This window comes from Solanum pennellii, chromosome 1 (assembly GCF_001406875.1).
Source record: "Solanum pennellii chromosome 1, SPENNV200".
NCBI classification, from domain to species: Eukaryota; Viridiplantae; Streptophyta; class Magnoliopsida; order Solanales; family Solanaceae; genus Solanum; species Solanum pennellii.
Window position 1 is genome coordinate 3,664,234 of NC_028637.1, and position 20,064 is coordinate 3,684,297.

The 20,064-nt window shown below is 35.9% G+C and overlaps 1 protein-coding gene across 1 annotated transcript; it reads right to left on the bottom strand.

The window, feature by feature from the left end:
- Nucleotides 1-553: 553 nt before the first annotated feature.
- On the bottom strand, nucleotides 554-18,537 carry LOC107007775 (serine/threonine-protein phosphatase BSL3-like). Its single transcript, XM_015206544.2, has 21 exons — nucleotides 17,836-18,537; nucleotides 16,690-16,750; nucleotides 16,511-16,589; nucleotides 16,343-16,425; nucleotides 16,130-16,224; nucleotides 15,952-16,051; nucleotides 13,109-13,178; nucleotides 11,990-12,091; nucleotides 11,834-11,915; nucleotides 11,511-11,690; nucleotides 8,233-8,506; nucleotides 7,905-8,136; nucleotides 7,649-7,819; nucleotides 6,940-7,178; nucleotides 2,849-2,933; nucleotides 2,665-2,763; nucleotides 2,396-2,595; nucleotides 2,240-2,315; nucleotides 1,561-1,696; nucleotides 1,306-1,442; nucleotides 554-1,220 (listed from the first exon to the last, which is right to left on the bottom strand). Exons 1-21 carry the CDS (start codon nucleotides 18,197-18,199, stop codon nucleotides 1,137-1,139), a joined length of 2,949 nt encoding a protein of 982 aa, XP_015062030.1. The 5' UTR covers nucleotides 18,200-18,537; the 3' UTR covers nucleotides 554-1,136.
- Between the last annotated feature and the right edge of the window lie 1,527 nt (nucleotides 18,538-20,064).

Sequence of the window (20,064 nt, forward strand, 5' to 3'; positions counted from 1 at the left end):
AGATTCAGGTCTGTTATGCACAAAGTTCATCTATTCGAGTCTGTCATGTATGAGCCCATTGCCCATTGGACAAAGTCCTACAAATGAAGATTCTGGCTTGTCATGCATGGGTACGAACCCATCAGATACAAAGTCCTACAACTAAAGATTCAGGCCCGTCAGGCACAACCCATCACACAAATTCCTACAAATGAAGATTCAGACCTATCATGCACGAAGTCATCACACAGAGTCCTATAAATGAAGATCCAGGCCTGTCATACATGACTCCATCGTCCATTGCACAAAGTCCTACAAATGAAGATTTATGCCTGTCATGCACGAACCCATCACACAGTTCATCTATTCAAGCCTGTCATGCATGAGCCCATCGCCCATTGCACAAAGTCCTACAAATAAAGATTGGGGCATGTCAAGCCTACTTTCCATAATCTAAGCCGGGTGGAGAGAAAAAAAGAACTCAAAAGAAGAGTCCGATAATGGCTGATCTAAGTTTCTTCATCAAGGAAATATGTAACATGGAAATAAAAAGGAAATAATCAGCCATTGCTCATTTTCTTGTCAGAGAAAGCTTCTTTTCTTCTTCAAATTGTTACATTGTACAAGGTATCATCACAAATTACACAAATTAACACCCCCTATCTATGATACAAGAACTCCCAACAGAGATTTCAGGACTATATATATTTCATCAATAATATATATATATATGGGACCTCAAGTCCTCTTTTACCATAGACAAAAATAATACACCTAAAAGAAGAAAAATATATATATCAACAACGATGAAAAAGTACAATAAACAAAACAAAATCCAGCACTACAAGCCCTTGATAACGAAGAAGACTCTAATTCCTTCTACTTGCCTGTGGCTTAATTTACAAAGGCCCCAACTCGAAACCCTCAACTGCTTCAATCAAGTTGAACAGGTGCACCTGCAACCTGGGAAAGTTTCAATCTTGCTCTGTCTGAAGCCTGTCCTTTCTGTTGAAGATCCCTAGGGTCTCGAAGCCTCATATCTCTACAAGATATCTATAACTCCGCCATTTTTCCAAATGGCATCATGCTGTACATACAACTGGAATTCCTCGATGTTAGCAGGAGCCTGAAGTGCAGGGAACAATCTTCACTACTATCTAAATCCAAGCAAGAGAACCTCGATCATTGGCAGTTTGAGGACGACCTCTAGTTGGCGTAGGTGGTCTGTTAGCATTTAGCTCCTACTCAAACAAAGCAATGTAAGCAAGATTGATATAGATCTAAGTAAAGTTAATAGTCGAAGCAAAAGATCTGGAAATATTGAACCTGCATCCAAGTGTCTTCCATACGCTCAGGTGAATTTTCTGGTGATGAAAGTGCTGGTGGCAATGGGTGAATAAGTTTTGGAACAACTACAAGATCTCTACCCAATACCAAGATTGCGCCAGCATTATTAGCAGTACCTGCATCCACAAAAAATAATATAAGAAAAATCCAGAGAAATATTTAGAAAAAAGATAAAAATCGCTATCTTGAGTAGGAACTCTTCTCAATTTTCAAACATCTAAAATTAGAACATACCACAATAATTGGTGGCTGAAAATAGTGTAATTAAATGTCCCTGAGCAAATCGTTCAAAGCCATCCATCACGCATTCGTGCGCTCGCACTATCAGTTGAAGATCATTGTTGTTGCAAAATTCCATCACACGATCAGGCTGCACATTGGCAAAGGCTTACATGAGGACACAGGAAATGCTAGAGAAACTGCACTCAACCAAAACTCTACAGAAACAAGATTAGAAGAATAACCTACAGTTTCCACAGACCAAAACCAGAATTGAGCCAACAGCAAAATGATGTCCCTGATACTTATAAGAAACCTTCAAGGACACCCAGCTGACTGAACCAAATACCATTAAAGGACTCTTGAATGCAATTATCTTGGAAGAAAGTAATTGCACCAAAAAAAATAAAACAGATTCGCTCAGACCCTTGTAGTTAAAACGTAGAATTATTGCAAATGGCAGGACTGCGGTTGATCCCAAAAAAGTTACACTAAAGATTTTGGAAAAAACACAGCCTATCAATGAAAAAATTTGAGTAATAGAGGGCATGTGGAGACTGACTTTTGTGGTTCAAATGCCAGTTGATACAACTGAAAAAGAATGTGACAGCTCCCAAAAGGTTGGTCTAAAACCAGTCAAATGAAAATCAACTTCATTACTACCCTGAAAGAAGAGACTGAAAGAATTACTCACCCCAAAAGTAACCAACCCTGGACCTCTTGCATTTGGTCTTAACCCTTCAACGCTATCATTTTCCGTTGGATCAGACCTAGATGCACACAAGTAATGTAAGCAAGTGGGAGATAATCAAAAGTAAAGACATAAGAAAAAGAAAAGACAGAGACTAACCACAACAAATCCATCAGAATAATCGACCCTGCTTCCATGGTGATAGGACGCTGGATATTCTCTATCTGTTCTACATGATTGATCGACCTTCCAATGCCACCGTGCATACAGATTATTTTTTTCTCAATTAATGCTGCGAGAGGAAGCCAATTGAACAGCCTATTAATCCGATGCCAAGCCCAGATTCCATCTCTCTCACCCTGTTCCAGATATGAACATCAGTAGCTAACTCAGAAACTGGAGTTCTTTTCCAGTAAGTGATATCATACCATGCGTTCAATGCACTCAATTCGAAAGCCGAAAAGTGCATTTATATCTGCCGCTTCATGATTCCCTCGAATTAAATGAACGTTGTGAGGATGCTCAACCTAAATCAACCATTTTATGAGCGTTAAAAAAAATTGAATAATTATAAAAGCAAAAGCAGAGCTAACATCCAGACAGAAAAGGTACCTTTAAAGCAAGGAGAAGAGTCATGGTCTCCAAGCTGTGCTGGCCCCTATCAACATAATCTCCTAAGAAGAGATAATCGATATACCTGATGATAATTCACAAAAAAATTTCTTGTTAGAATCATTGAGACAATCTTTGATTGGCAGATAAAGGATCACCTAAAGTGTGCTTAAAGCCCTATAGGGTAGTGAAGCCTGAGTTGTGCACTTTGTCTAGCTCAACTGGGGATCTAGTGAGGCATCAATGTGCAAAGGCAAGCACAATTTCATTAATTGATTCTGTATAAGAGCATCACACTTGACAACACATTTAGTTGGTGACTACGAATAAGAAATTACAAGTTTAGTATAAGAAAATTGACCACTTAGAAACATAAAACTACATCACATCTAATTCAGGAATTCAATGATTTTTAACTTGATGACATGATTTTAACTACATACATATATATAGAAATAAAGAGCTTAACTAATTATTTTCAATTCTTCTGTCCGAATAATTTTTTTTTTTTTATGATGGAAAAATCCCAAGGGCTGGTGCACGGTTCAAAACTCGATAGATAATGGACTGCCCCCCTACTTTTCTCCTCTTAAATACCAAGTTTTTGTTTAAGGTGGGTTCAAACCATTGATGAGCGTGTAACACACATATCACGCGTTACACTGTTACCACTAGACAAAAGCCCGGGGGGGGCATCCAAATAATTATTTTTAGCTTTTATAGTTGCATTTTCTAGCATTACATTTCTATTTTTTCTTTATTGGATTTTTTCTTGCTAAAACCCATGCTTTAATTGCACTTTGCACTTAAAGCCTCAGCAGACTTGGGCACTTCTCGACTTTTGACTACTTGGTTGGGTAGGAGTACGTGAGACCTAATACTTGAGGGATGTAAGTGTAACAGCTTTCAAGGCTAATTGTAAAGAAGCGTGAAAATTGGTCTAAACACCATTATCATTTTTTTTAAAAATTAAGTTGTAATTGATCTTTGTCCAAATCTAGTTTCTGTTTCAACTTTTTGTTTGCAATTTGTGCATATCTCACTCGTTTCATTCTTTTGTTCCTATTTTTTCCAATTACTTGTAATTTTGGCTCTACTTGATCAAGCAAATTCTCAATCAGTTAGCTTACACATTGTTGATTATTTGAAGAATAACCACAGTACTTCCTCCTATTCCATACCACTGATGCCTTTCATAAGCTCAACTTCGTACGGATGTACCTTTCTCGTATGAAGACTTTGGCTCTGCTTTTATCCTAAAATGTTGTGCTCAGCAAATCACATCAAATAGCAGGCTCTGCTCATCCAAAGATTCTTTCTACTATGTTAATCTCATCTACGAATTCTACAGCTTCTCATAGTAGATTCTTAGTCCGAGGACTATTTTGTAATCTATTTCTGACATAAAGAATAAACCATCTTAGTGCTAATCATTAACAAAATTTACTTGCCTTATGCACCCAAACAGCCAAAAAAACGCTTCCCTAACTTAAATAGGTGCCACCATTAATAGTTATAATTTGTTCATAGCTCATTCTTTTCGAACTATTATTTCTATTTCACCCGGCTATAGTATTTTAGGCTACCACTCTTAAAAAGATGTTTGATTATTCCTATCTGTGTTGTTGATTATTTGCATAACATGGTACTCCTATTTCCTCAACTTTCTTCAATATTTATGTATTTCCGCATTAATCATGCCCTTTTACAGGCCTATAATCATATGGCTGTACATTTCTCTTCCAAAGGCTTAAGCTCTGCCTTGTACCCAAAGATATTGTGCTCATCAAATAACAGCACATAGTAGGCTCATTTCATCCGATTCCTGCTACTATGATCATCTAGAAGCTCTTGCTCATAAACTTCACTCTTCTTTATGCCATTTCATAATTCATACCAATTCACTGCTGATCCTCCATTGGAATCAGCTCAAGAGTCTTCCTTTTCATCCAAAGAAGACATCCTCATTTCTGCGACCAAATTCTTTTCAGCTGTATCATTTTGATAACACATCACACTCATTCAAGTTATTCAAGTGATTTCTGGTTAATAAGAATATAAATAAATATATGATCATACAACACTAAAAAATATAACATAAAAGAGAGACTAGCTTAAAAGTGAGTAGAATTTTTTTTATCTTTTGTTATTATTTTTATTTCTTAAACAAACCCCCCTATAACCAAGTTTTGGAGAGAGGTAAAGTTTTTAAAAATTATTGAAACATTACAAATTAAGGAGTCTGAGTCTCATATCCATACATATTGACACTCATTTTTGCTCCTACATAAGAAAAAAGTTACCAAGTCCAATCATCCTTAATAATCAGCATGAGGAATTCTCACCAAACCATTTCAGCAAACATACATCAGTAACTGCTACTCCTGTCCCTAATTACTTGTCCAATTTTTCATTTTTACTTGTCGATTTTGACAAATCAAGAGAAGACAAAAAAGAATTACTTATTATACACCCTCAATTAATTAATTTTGAAAAAGGTAGATCTTGAAAATCTTAAATGTTTAATTCATCCACTTCATAATTAATAGGGGTAAAATTGTAAACTCACTATCTCAATCATTATTTTCTTAATAGGGTCAATCCAAAAGTGGACTAGTGATTAGGGACATAAGGAGTAATACTTTGGGCTTTGAAACTTTTGTATCATTATATGAAGCTTTTTGTTCAACATTAGCCATTTTCATCAAAACTTACGACAACCATGTTTGCTTTCTGGTAGAGTAATGGAAGAAATCCAAATATATTTGCGACTATGTCCAATTAATCATTTCATCATTCTTTACGCACGGATATAAATTAAGTGTCAGGAATGTATTATATCATTGCATCAAAACTTAGAAAATTAAGTGTCATGAATGTATTCATTGCATCAAGTGATAAGAAAAAATGGTTAGTTTTGTCACACAAAATCAAAAAAAAAAAAAAGTAAACTTAACACTTGGGGGAAAACTTGTCATGTTTTAGTTCACAAATAGTTTTGATACAATTAAGTAAGAAGAAAGGTGTGTGTTAAGTGTTAACAGTCAAAACCACAGGGAAGGTTTGAGAACGTATCCCGAAAGAGAAATATTAGTTCTAAGATCTCCGAAGAAATAACCTAAGCAGAAGGAGGACAATATAACTACAAGAATTAGCACCTCCGCTAGTTTGTCTTTTTTTTAAAAAAAAAATAGCAATACCAAATTATGGCAGATGGAAAGCTAGAGAACGTGCAAAAAGTGGTTAAGCACATTTGCTGACCATATCCTTTTAGCTATTTCCTTGACATTGAAATGTTTTAGTTTGATCTAGAGCATTTTTGTCCAGAATGCTTTGCAAGATTGGCATCCTTATTTTAGACTAATTTAAAAAGGACTTCAAATTTCCTTACTTCAAAAAAAGCACTCACAGGTGTGACCTAATGGGCAATAAAGGGAGTTCAAAATCATGAGGTCTCAGTTCAAATCTTAGCGGAGGCAAAACACTAGGTGATTTCTTCCCGTTTGTCCAGGTCTTAGTGAACAAAGTTAACCAGTACCTGCGTTGATGGGAGGTAGCAAGTGCGCCGTGAAACTAGTCGAGGTGTACACGGCGCACAAGCTGGCCCGGACACCACAATTATGAAACATACATCATTTGGTTTCTCCCTCGATACAGTGTTCCCCTTCTATTTGTATGCTCGGGGGAGTTTCTATTTATCTTTGGGTAGCTACTAACAGACTATTCAATAAGGTATACAAATTTATTAGTGTACAAAATAATTCCCACATAGAAATGTTTACAACCCACATAGAATGTTTACAAAGAAGAGGATCTCAGATTCTCATTCAAAAACATGACTCTCTACAAAGAACAACAAATGTATGTTTTCCCTAATTACTAGCAAGAGCTAATTTTACATGATGTAAAAAAAGGTGATTATCATCATTATAAATATTGACAAGGTATTATAAGACTTTTTCTCCAACTTTATGAATATAAAATGCACAAAAAATTCATAGATACTGAACACAGGCAACCTAAGCTGCTTAAACGGCGGCACTGTTGGTTAGAACAAGAAACATGAAGCAAGATTGAGTCAAGACACTCACGCTATGTCTCCAGCAGTTGATGGGGAACCATACTCATCAAAAAGACGCATCAGATCCCCAAATTGCCCATGCAAGTCACCAAATATCTTAATAGGAGCTCTTAGCTGTAAAACACTAGGTTCACTGGAAAATATTCTCTCTGCACTATCACAAAGATCAGCTATTTCATTGCAATCCAAGAAAAATTGCCGTCTGACAGGCGGCTTCCAACCTCGAGGTTTCAGAAGATGGGCAATCACCTGAAACGGTAAGGGGAAAAAAGATATAAACTAAAAGCATGTGGTTTATGATACAAGATATACCAGCCAAAGCTAACAACAGATATTCTAACAAGTAGAGTGTTTTCTTTTACTAGGAAGGTGTATAAGAAAGTGGACTATTTTCTTCTTCAATCTGTATTGAGAATATTTAACTCCGCATGTGTGAGCTTGTTCACATTGCCGTTCCGAAGCCCAGATAAATAAAATAGCACAAAGCCGGTGTTGTAAAAGACGAAAAACTTTAAAAAGCACTCCACAGCTATTGGTGCTTTAAGCACCACACGCAGTTAAAGTGTGAGTTTTAGGTGCAAAACTAGCCAAATCACATTGGGGCAACCGGAACTAGAGAGTACAAATTTGTCGGTCCGCCCCAGTAGACGTGTGAAGCTAAAGCCATAATTCTCATTGCTAATCAATATTATTGAACCACATAACCGAAGTAATCATACCTTTTTGGGAACACTGTTAACGGACATTTGTCTATCCAAAAGTTTTCTCGCTGCTGTCGCATTTTCTGGGGTTCCATAACTTACTCGCCTGCCTTCATTTTCAAATTGATCAATTGAAAGTTGTCGCACCATGCCACCTAGGGCACCCCCAGTCTCTGCAGCTACAACCACCTACAGGTGCATTAAATACATTAAATCAGTTCACATACAAATTTAATCTGATACGAGAACATATTATTTTAGGCATAGGACTAACAGCACGGTGATGCAGCCTAACTCCAGTTGGGGTAGAATTATTTGAATCAGGTTTGATCAAGGCAGGTTCCTCTTCACCACTAGGTGTTGCCTCAGCTCCCCGATCCCTATCCGGAAGTTCAACTTCACCATTACCTTGTTGTCGAGCTTTGGCAGCTGCTAGTGCAGCAGTAATGGCCTCTGCTTCTGCTGCAGAGGCCTCCACAAGGTATTCAACACCTTTGCCAAGTTTCCTACAAATTAAGCCATGGGAGATGGAATTCAAAAAATAAAATTGCAATAAACGAATAACAGCAGATATTGTCATTCTTATGCAACTGCAAACTCACCGACATCCTTGTAGCATGGCATTTTCAGTGCTTATATCAGTAAACATATCACCATTTACAGGGGGGGCAACAGGACTTCCCAATATAACAGAACCATCATTAACTTCCTCTGGAACAGTTTGCCTTGTTCTTTCATCACCAAATCCATACCTTCCGGTAATCCTTCCATCTTGAACATTAGATGCTGCAGCTGCAGCGGCTGCATGTGAAGCTGCAGTAGTTGTTTCAGCAGCAGCCAAGTCTTCCGCGACAAGCAAGTCATCTAGCAGTACCCCTGCGGCAAAAACACCAACTCAGATACCGTCTTGGTATAACAAAATATCACCAACACATAGAGATTCCAAAACATCAGCCATTTCTCAACACCAGAAGCAAGAATGCAGCATAAACCAGGAAACTACCTCAATACCTGCTCCTGGGGACATGATTAACTAGAGAGCTTTGTTAAGCAGGTATATTTCATAACAATAGTTTTATATAAGTAGGATCAATCCTATTTACAAAATTAAGTTGCTCGGACTTTTCAAATCCTTGCCACACCTATGTCAACACGACATGGGGGTTGGGGTGGGGTGGAATCCACACTGAAATTCGGTCAACTTACCTTGGGTGTTTTGCCTTCATCTACGAATGGAAAGTATAGATTAATTGGGCTTTTGATTTTTTAATCAATCGAGATATATACTCTTTTTTTTACAAACAAAAAAAAAGGAATTGAGATATATACTTCAACTGTCATAATATATATATTTATGGGTTGTTTCCCAGTACCCATGTCCACACTCGGATCCATACCCCCTGTTAAGATATGGTATTGGGCCCAACTCAATCTCAAAAGCTAGCTAATGAGGGGAAATTTGTCCATCTCCATATAAGGAGACCAATTTCTCATCCCTCTACCGATGTGGGACTTCTTAACACTCCCCAGGACACTCGAAACTGGAGCATGAACCCTTATAAATGGGGCCCAACATCGGTGAATAACAAATTAGGATGGGTTCGACACGGATAACATGTACATATATGGTGCATAGGTCTAACTCAATCTCAAAAGCTAGCTTATAAGTGGAGGTTTGTCCAAGTCCATATAAGGAGACCAATTTCTCATCCCTCTACCGATGTGGGACTTCTTAACACCCCTAAATCCTAAAATTTATTTAATGAAGAGTCCGGTCTTTAGATCCGCACCGTACTGGATACCGGCATCAAGTCCGAGCAACTTAGTCGAAAATTATAAGTAGATGCCATTATGATACTCAGAAAGATGTAAGAGCTAGGAGATTGCTAAGATTCACGCATCTAGCAGTATTTTGGTATCTATAGTTTGGAAAGTCAATAATTACATAATTTGGACTGAGAAACTAATGATCCCAATCCAGATCATCTAATTTAGTGCTTCAGCTTCAACAGTTGTATATCCAAGATTCCAACACTTCATTTGGAATAAGTTCAATGAATGTATTGAAGGCATGAGTCCATAATAACCTCTCCTAGGCACTTATTTCATTACAGTAATTTAAGCAGGTGTACTCCATAATAATTCTTTCACATAAGTAGATGGCATTACAGTACTTGGAAAGAGGTAAGAGCTAGGAGATTAACAAAGATTTAGGAATCTGCCCGTATTTTGGTGCCTATAGTTTGGAAAGTAAACAGTTTCATGAGTTGGAGAATTGCCACAACTCAACAAACGACTTTCATCCGAGATCAGCTAGTTATTGTTCTAATAATTGATCACAGCTTCTAGTTTACATCTCCAACACCTTTATGTGGAGTAAGTTTAATCAAATATTCAAAGGCACATGTTCCACCGAAGAATAAGGGAAGAGTTTGATCTCATTCTCATCAATGAAATGCGCATTATAGGTAAGAGTTTTGGTTTTTCATATGACGGGAGTGTCCAGGCAAGCTTGCGCACACCTCGACTATTCCACCAGGTACCTCCTACCTCCCACTAGCATAGGTACCGGTTAACTCTACCAAGGCAGATAGGGTGGTGGATAGGGAATACATTTTGCTGTTTTTGAAGCCTTCAATAGCTTACATATCGAGCAATCAGTTATCAATGTAACCTGGTTCTGATTAGACGGTGTTATGATGTGAACAAAAGGAGGTGCTCTTAATTGCAGTTCAATCTACTGTGCATGCCCGCTTTTTAAACCTTTTCCAGCAGCAGGGTATGAACATACCTTTGGTGTCATTTTATTTACATGGAAAAGATATTCAGCAAAGTAGAAAACAAAGGAAGTGATCTCAGCATTTTAGAGGCATGTATTTCACTAGAACAGATAAGGAGTCCATCCCATTTCTCTTAAGCAACAAGACTCTTTTAGGCCTACAGCGCCAATTTAAAATCCCTCAATGGGGAGAGCTAATTACTAGGTGCTATACAAAGAGCATCCGTTCTAGTTGCAACTCCACCAGGCAAAAGTTGGCCAACCAAGACCAGACCTTTTACACCTTTTACATTAAAAAAGGACATTCCTTCTTAATATTTTAGAACTTAAAAGACAGGCAAGTTAAAACATTAGTTTCTGTTGCATATAAATATATGAGATGGTCACACAATTCTATAAGGTATGAGGTTCTGAGTTTAAACCTCATTGCTACCCGTCATCAAAGAGAATTTCAGAGAGCTTTACCGAAGAAAAAGACTCAAGCTACAGCCCGCACATAAGGGGACGTATTGCAAGCCAATGTAAAAGTACATACAAATTGTGCTCCTCTTAACAGTTAGATATTTAGACAATGCGGCACACGTTTCACCAGTTTCAGTTTTCAACAGCAGCATTTAGTTTTAGTTTTAGTTATATCAGCATGGCTTGGCTCGCAGTCTAGGCACAGCAACAAATTACACAATTTACCTACGAAAGACAAAGAACCCACCTATTAGAAAGTGAAACATAAGAAAAGTAGGCAGTTACCTTACCAATGGTATCCATAATCAGTGGAAATAGGGATAAATTTAAAAAAAAAAAAAAAATCTATCGAGAAAGTACAGAATAGATGTTGCTCACGCATTCCAAGAACTTCCATTTTTCTATCTATATTTTACTTTACAAGTAGCTAAGATCGGGATTTAGCTGGGCTACTTATAAACACATACACCAAACAGCACATCCTCAGCAGGGAGGAAGTAAGAACATAGAATTGAATGTCTTCAGTTATCTTTTTTTTAAAATAAGTAATGTCTTCAGATCATACTCAAAAAAGTGAAAATAGTTGTCATCTGAATATATCAAATTAGAAGCGATTAGATGGCCATATTCTAGCATTACCTCCACGTAAACCACCATACATATATACCAAGTCACCAACAGCAGCAGCCGCATGCCGACAACGCCTGGTCAATTCAACTGCAGCATCTCCCCCAGCCGCATCTGCACTGTATCTACCTGTCCTAGGACTGGTGACAACAGATTTTATGTCACACCACACTCCTGCAGCAGTATCAAGAACTACCACCAGACAAAAGTTAAAGGAAAGAAAGAAATATGCACGGTTTTCAGGGATTAACATTTAAAATAATAATAACAATAATTAAAAGTTCAAGCAAAATCAGTTGTCTGTAAGAAAATGACAAGAAATCATCAAAAAGTACCGGCTATACTGGAAGAGTCTTCTACCATGCGTCCACCACCAAGAGCCCCTCCAGAAACATGGAGCCGAGCATTAACAAATACCTAAATTACCAGAATACAACTGATAAACACCTAACAATTTGTGAGGATTAACTGAGTCATTAAAACCAACTTACTGCGGCATGCTGATATCTAGGAGAGGGTGACACACCAGGAGCAATGGCCCATTCCCACCGCCCATCTCTATGTTTGGCCAGTCCATATGCACTTGCAAGTGGCTAAGAATCACCGAGACAAAAGAATATGGTAAGTACAACAATCACGCAAGCCCATATACTTAAATCCAAGTCGCAACATTCACAGTACAGATTAACTGAAAGCAGATCCAAACCCTTCAAAGAAGCTTCGTAACGTTTACATTCGTTTAGAAAAACTCAAAATTAGACATCATCTATGACCTGGTGCTGCAAATAGGTAAGCCAGACTTGGTGGTTATCAGGAGAGGGACACTGAGGAGAACGAGATGGCAAGACAACGGAACACAGGGGCTCAATGGAGACCAGACAGTAAACTAAAACATGAGGAAGTGCGGCCATTCATAATTGTTGCTAACATACAACAAATAAATAAAACGCCCCCCTTCCCCTCTAACAGCTTAAACTTTGGAGATCAGACAGGACATTAAAACATGAGGAAGTGTGGCCATTCATAATTGTTGCTAACATACAACAAATAAATAAAATGCCCCCCTTCTAACAGCTTAAACTTTGGACTATTTACACAATTGAACATGTTATTAAAACATGCAAGAGATACTGGTTTCAGGTCTAACTTCCAACCATTAACAGAAATAGCGTTCACGTGCTTGACCCAAAAAAAAAAATCAGACCTGCAAGTGAATGGAAAACCTAACATGCAATATATTGTCCATATATATATGAAAAGGGAGAATTATTGAAAAATGGGGAGTGTGAACAACTATATCTCACCACTATTTATCCATGAAGGTGACTGGCAACAGCTTACGAACTAAGTAACATAGCTGGGAATCATGTAACATCAAGAATATGGGCGCTTCATGTGTGCGTGAAGGTAAAAAGAAAAATTCTGTGAGAAATGAGGGATATAGAAGAGGTAGCAGAGGTGGTAGAATTGAAGCAAAGAGGATTAAAAAATGGTAAACTTCATGGTAACATAGCCTACCAAAGTGAATGGTATTTAATATTTATAAGACAAGAACAATTATCACCATAAGAAACATTTTTTTTGTTTGCAGTAGAACATGATTCACTCACCACACTATTGGCATCCCGCCCTCCACAAAGCAGAAGAAGACCATCAGAGCGTGCACTTGCAGTTGCGTACCTGGCCAAGTAACACAAGCTGATAAGCATTTCCATTGGTTGGTGCAGACTCAGGATTGCAATAATTCATTTCAGCATTGATCTTATGGAAGGAAACTCATGCTAATCCACACAGAAAATTCAAATGGAAATGCCAAACTTTTTCAACCAAACACATAAAGGGATTTTTTCACTGAATGGCCAACCTATCTGGTAGTATGTCACTAGACCCTACTTGTTAAGCCCATCTTCCAAAGAAGGAAAGAACGCATTTCTATTTCTTTTGCAAACATTCCGTTGGCACATAGGCAGGCATGATACAAAGAAGCAGCAGCAACTCTAATGAATTATTGTTAACTCTGTCTACAATATACTATAAAAAAGTAAGTTTGAAATGTGTCCCTAATATTTTTTCATATCGACAGTACATGTATCTGTAGCTGATTTAGGTTTTCCTACTTATGTTTAATGTATACTGCAAGCTTCACACCCAGCCAAATTCCCATGCACCTCTCCCAAAGTAAGGGGAAGAATAAAGAAGCTCTACTCATCAGGTTTGGAGATACCAAACAAATAACACATAAGTTTTATTTGTTAACAAAGATTTGTCATCTCTCTAGTATGGGTGTTCTTTTACAAAGAGGTAATTAACAGGTAAGGGAAGGAAGTACGGGACTGCATCAATCAAGTACTGATAGGACATGGTTGTCAGAGTTCGAATGACCCTTGTGGAATGCGAAGTTTTAGTTTCGCAAATCATTGCACTGTTCTATAGCTGGGTGTCAAACATGGCCCAAAAATTGATGGTCTACCCAGAAACCCAACATCCTATGGGTTGGACACAAGATAATTTTGTATTGGGATGGTTTTTTTTTTGAGAAAGGTATTGGGTTGATTTTTAGCCTGCCCAACATAACCTATTTTTAAATTGATCTCCATTGTGGTCCAATTCTAACCCATTTGAAAGATTTACTTTAATTTGGTTTAACTGTTTTAGTTTTACTACAATTTTTTTTCTATGTAATCACTTTTTTTGTACCATGTATCTTCTAAATTTGATGTTGTGCAGTTTTCACAGCATTAGACTAACACATTTGTCAAATAGTGCAAACAATAACCATAATCTAATTACATGATAAGCTTTCAATACTTCCAAAAGCTTTAAAATAAAATTGAATGAAATATAAGGGAGGATAATTTTAGAACAAAAATAGAAGTAAATGGATAAATCTAGACCTCACACTGAAATATTTTGATTTGTGAAATTTATTATGTTAACATTTTGACCCAGTTGATAGCTCCATATATTTCATGTCGCTCTGCATGAATTAAGGACTAATACGAGACGATTTAGTAATAACAATAATAATGGTGACCCGAAAATAGAAATGGGTGTAATTATAAATTGTTTCCAATAGAAGAGGGTAAATTTGGCATTTCTTGTGTATAATAATACTCATATTTTCCATAATGATTCAAAATGATATCGTACATAATTAAGTAAGATGATAACTTAAAACCCATCTACTAATGCCGAAAAACATTGTTTTTAATTGGAGCATTTTTTTTTATTAGCATTCAATAAGCCTTAAAAATTGGGTCAAGTAGGGCTGGTCATGAACCAACCCATTTTTCGCTCATTTCATCCCAAGTGACTTCTGGGCCGATTTCAGCCCAACCATTTATTGACTCAACCCGTTTTCGCCCACCCAAATCCATTCCAACCTGCATATTTGATACCCCTAGCTAAAACAAGAAAATATATCATGTTTGCATGTCAGCTCAATTGTAACTGGAACTACATAATACCACATTAAATTTCTCTTGCAATCTTTGGAACCCCAGCCTTCAGACTTGAAACTTAATACTAGCATGATGCAACATGATTCTCCACACAGTAGATGAAAAACAAAACAAAAAAAGGAGAAAGCTGGAACAACCAGATCATTAAGAAAATATTTGGCCCATTGCAGGTGCAGTACTTAAACTATATAACACCACACTAAATAATCCTGTAAATTTGGAAGCCCAGCCTTCCGACTTGGACTCCTTATTGTTCTAACGCTATTATTGACCAGAATGAGAAGTGCATTCAGTTCATTTAAGGTACACTAACTACCAATGGCACTGCACTCAAGTGTAGATAATTCATAGACTAGAAAAGTGGATACCCACAAAGGAAATAGAGTAATACATTCTTAAAATCAACAATCATATAGATAGACTCTAATGACAGAAGGATTACAAGCAAAGAACAGAAGCAACTGGAGAATCATTCCTGCTACTATTTGGTGGACTGTCTGGAAAGAGAGAAATCTTAGAGTTATTGAGAATAGGGAGAGCAATATGCAGCAAGTAAAATTGAATTGTATTCTAACTTTGTGTTTTTGGTGTAATCAGATCTACTCTAATGACACTGTCTCTATCATTGATTTTTAGACTCATTATAGGGATAGGACAGTGTCTTTAGAGTTCATTATGTAAAAATGGTTTTCAGCACGGGATGTACTGATTAAAGAAATAGAAACAGTTACCAATCTCAAAAAAATATAGACAGACTTCGTAAGTTAATCAACCCGTTAATGACATTTTCCACCATTTGGTGCATAAATTGCATTTTCATATCACTTTATTATTTGTAGGGATAAGTTACCGTTTCAAATAGACATAATATTGAGATTTTCCACCATCTAAAGCACAAAACAATAGAAATTATGAAATGCTTGCAATGAGCAACAAGTGAAATAAAGTGAATCTGGAAAAGAAAAAAGAGAGAGGGATCTCATGAAATTTACATGCAAGGAGGAGGGCCTTCACCCTCTGGTTCCAATTTTCGCCATTCATATGGTTTTGCAGCAGTGTCCAAAGCCCAAACATCTGCTAGAGGTCGTTTTCCTGTAAAAAATGGACCATGTTATGATTTTCTGACTGATATCATTGCTTACAATGGTGAAGCCTCTTTATTAGACTAACCATCATTTCCACCAATTGCCATAAGATATCTTTGCCCTACCAAAGCCATGACATGTCCATAACGAGGCCCTGGACCAGGTCCTTGGACCACAACCCTAAAATGACAAAATTATTTCAGTAGCTGTAATACAAGTATGTCAGTATTTAAATACATTTTTCACTAGTCAACAGCATAAAAGTTCAATGACAACTACAGTTAATTCAAGTGATAACCTGTGCCATCTTGGTCGATGTTGTTGTGTAAGGTCCAGAACGTGAAGATCCTCAGCTGACAAACCAGCTGGACCAATTCCACCCTGGGATGAATCAAAATAGGCATCTTAAACTTGATGAGGTAGATGATCAAGCACAAGGAAAAGAACATGATGTCAGTATACAAACCTGAATGACAACCATAGTGCCAACAGCTGTAGCAACATGAGCAGCCCTCGGCGTCGGTGGCTCTCCAATTGGTGTGATCCTATGATTTCATCAAGAAACAGAAACACAATTCAACTTTTCTGTGAAAAGCACAAAACTGAATTTAGCAGATCACGAACGGACTAACAATCAAGACTTACCTAGACCATTTATTTGTCAGAACATCATAAGAGTGCACATCTGCAGTAGCTCCTGCTAAGCCTGAAATCAGATGGATAGCTAAATTGTTAGTTTAACTTTAAAATGTTCCTATTTCAGTTTTACTATCAATCAAGGCATGCTTCTCTACTTAAGAGGAATGACAAACCCCCTCTATCAACTGATTGTTGTAGATTAACCAGATTTCACTCTTTATATGGTAAACAGAACTAGCTCCAGAGAACCCTCCTCTTCTTGTGTTCCATGAAGGTTCTTCGAGATAACAACCAATAAGGGTGAACGTGTTTGGTATGGCCGAAATTCTCTTCTAGAAATGCAGGGAAAATGTTCTTTGATTAAATCATTCTCAATTCTTTGGTTACTCTGAATCGTAAAAATTGATTTCTCCAACAAAAAGTTGTTTATGAACAGAAGTCACTTCTTCTACAAATATCCCAACTCTTACCCATATCAAATGTTTCAGTCAACAAAAAGACACTGTCATCAACCTTTAATAATCAAAGGTATTATTAGAACACTATAGTTGCATTGTATCAACCTTTGTTGATGAGATAACACCAAAACACTATCCTTAAACCTTGTACTGTTTCATGCACAATTATTTCAATCCGAAAACTGAAAAGTAATCCAAAAAGGATTTCCATTTCATATTTCCTAGATGTTGTCCATTGAAAACTCACTTATGTATGCTATATATATGTAAGAAACGTGCACATAATGCATATACAGCCTCAAATGGGAAACAAAGTAAGTTGTGGCAACAGACTTAAATGAGCTTGCACAAATTCTGGAACTTAGACTCTCAAGCAACAACACACATTAATATTTAACTTTTTAATAGAATACCATAAAACATGTATAATTTTGTGTAGGGATTCTCTGGTCAAACTGAATATGCAAGGTCAATACAAAACAAAAGCATTAGTAAGCATTCAATCAAAGAGAAAGAGTAGAGGTTCACTAAGCAAATGGAGACAATCTATCTTTACTCCCTACTTAACCTACTAAGACAGAGAATATTAAATGGTGTAACCACCTCATCTAAAAGTCTCAATCAACTCAAAAGCACCAGTATCTCAAATTCAATAAGGAAACAAGAAAATCCAGTATTCAATGAGAAAACTTACGAATTCCAGCACCTCCAGGAGAAGAAGGAGCTGCTGCAGCAGCAGAATTCCCCTCAAGCGCAGTAGCACCACCAAAGAGAATCAACCTAGGACCAATATAATTCGGACTTCCCTCCTCTCCAACAGCTGGAACCGCTGTTAATGTATGTCCACACCTAGGGCCGGGACCATCTTCCTTCTTCTCTATAACAGACTGCACCACCGTATAAGTCGGAGCACACCTCGGCCCAGCCACCGGAGTAGCATTAGGAGTCTCAACCGGAGCCGATTCTCCGGCGTTTGATGACTTGTTCACCAATGTTGGCCCGTTATTCTGAACTGGATCCTGATCGGCTTCTGACGCCATTGAAGAATCTAAGTCCATATCTGAAAATTCAATTCGATACCGTTGCAATTAGAAACCCTAATTTCAGATCCTCGGATTCAAATGCAGGAATTTTCCGATAAATCCTCTCTCTCTACCAATACATACACTCTCTCTCTCTCTCTCTAAAATCTCTCTCTCTGTAAAAACTCTATATCTTTCTCTCTCTGCCAATACATATACTTTCTCTCTCTACGAATACATACACTTTCTCTCTCTAAAACACTCTCTCTCTCTCTCTACTGAGAATCCGATGATTATTTGATGAAATAACGGCGCTGAGTCTATTAAGGGGTTGTTTGGTTTACAAACAAAGTTACATAATTCAAATTTGGTTCATTTCATTGAATTATTAAATGCCATAATATAGTAGAAATAAACATTTACACATATCATTAATATATATAACTATTATTCTATATGTATATATATATATATATATATTATTAATAAAATGTATTCTTTATAATAGGAATATGTAACATGGAACAAGGGAATATAAAATATGTTGAAATAATTTTATTATATATATATATTATAGATATATTAATTTTGGCTTTTAGAATATTGAGGGGAAAATCTTTTTAAATAGGGTAAAAGTGTAATTTACTTATTTTATTTGTAAATTTTAATTCTACATAAATGTGATAAAAATAATACATAATTGTTAATCTTATAATTAGAAAATTTTAGCAAATGTGAATAAAATAATTATATATTTTATTTCACAATTATAATCTTTCATCCCGATAATCAAATGGTTTTTATGCATTTTGTTGGTGTATTTCAGCTTTTTTAAATAAATTAATTTTCAGGCATATTAAATTCGTTTTACATTATTTATTATGTATTTATTATCTTTCATCAATAATAGTCACGTAATTTTACTAATTACAATAGTCAATAACTATTAAAGCATGTTATTGTACATTTGTGTTTTTTTTTTCCTTGAAGATTAAATGAATAATTGACCACTTATATTTTAGGCACATTTCTTTTAAATATCATAATTTCATAAGAAATATTTTACACATCGGTTATTATAGGTCAACTATATATTCAATATAATTTACTTTAGTTATATAATACTGATGTGTTTTGTACACAAAAAAAATAAAAAAAAATAATAAAGTACTTTTTTTAAAAAAAAATCTCTTAATTAATGTTCTGTCTTATCTCCCTCTTTTTTAAAAAAGTATAAATAATATTTAAAAACTTAATTTGATCAATTTTATCCCCTACAAAAAAAACTTAAAGAATTTTTTAAAAAAAATGAGAAGAAAAGCTTTTAAAATAGGGTAAAAGTGTATTTATTATTTTAGAATTCTAATTCTATAGAAATGTGATAAAAAAAATACATGATTGAAAATCTTATAAGTAGAAATTATATTTTATGTGATTAAAATAATTAAATGTCTTATTTCAGAATTACAATCTTTTATTCTCGTAAATCAAATGATCTTTATGCATTATATTAATGTCTTTTTTATTTTTTATTTTATAATAGTATTCAAAATTATTGAACTTGGTCTTACTTTATTTATTGCTTGATTACTTAAACTCTACTTATTCAACTAACTATCAAGATTTAATGCATAATTGACCACTTATTTTTTAGGTAATTATTTTATATATCATAATTTCTAAATTTAGTTATGTGATATTGGCATATTTTAATTTAAAAAAGGTAAAAATTAAGAAAAAAATTCTCCAAGTCATTAATTAGTTGACTCTTTCATCCCCAAAAATCAAATGAATTTTCTTCTTTATATAATTGGAGGAGAATTTTCAAAGAGATTAAATAGTGAATAAAGAACAAAAGAAAATGTTTATCAAGTCATTCGTAAAAGGGAATATTGCAATTA

Bases quoted from the DNA above. Each gene is read 5' to 3' on its own strand.
- LOC107007775 (XM_015206544.2), bottom strand. From the start codon at position 18,199: ATGGACTTAGATTCTTCAATGGCGTCAGAAGCCGATCAGGATCCAGTT. The intron at 13,179-15,951 runs GTAAATTTCATG...TTACTTGGCCAG, and splicing joins GAAGGCCCTCCTCCTTGCAT to GTACGCAACTGCAAGTGCAC. The intron at 2,764-2,848 runs GTACCTTTTCTG...TGGTTGATTTAG, and splicing joins CTCTTCTCCTTGCTTTAAAG to GTTGAGCATCCTCACAACGT.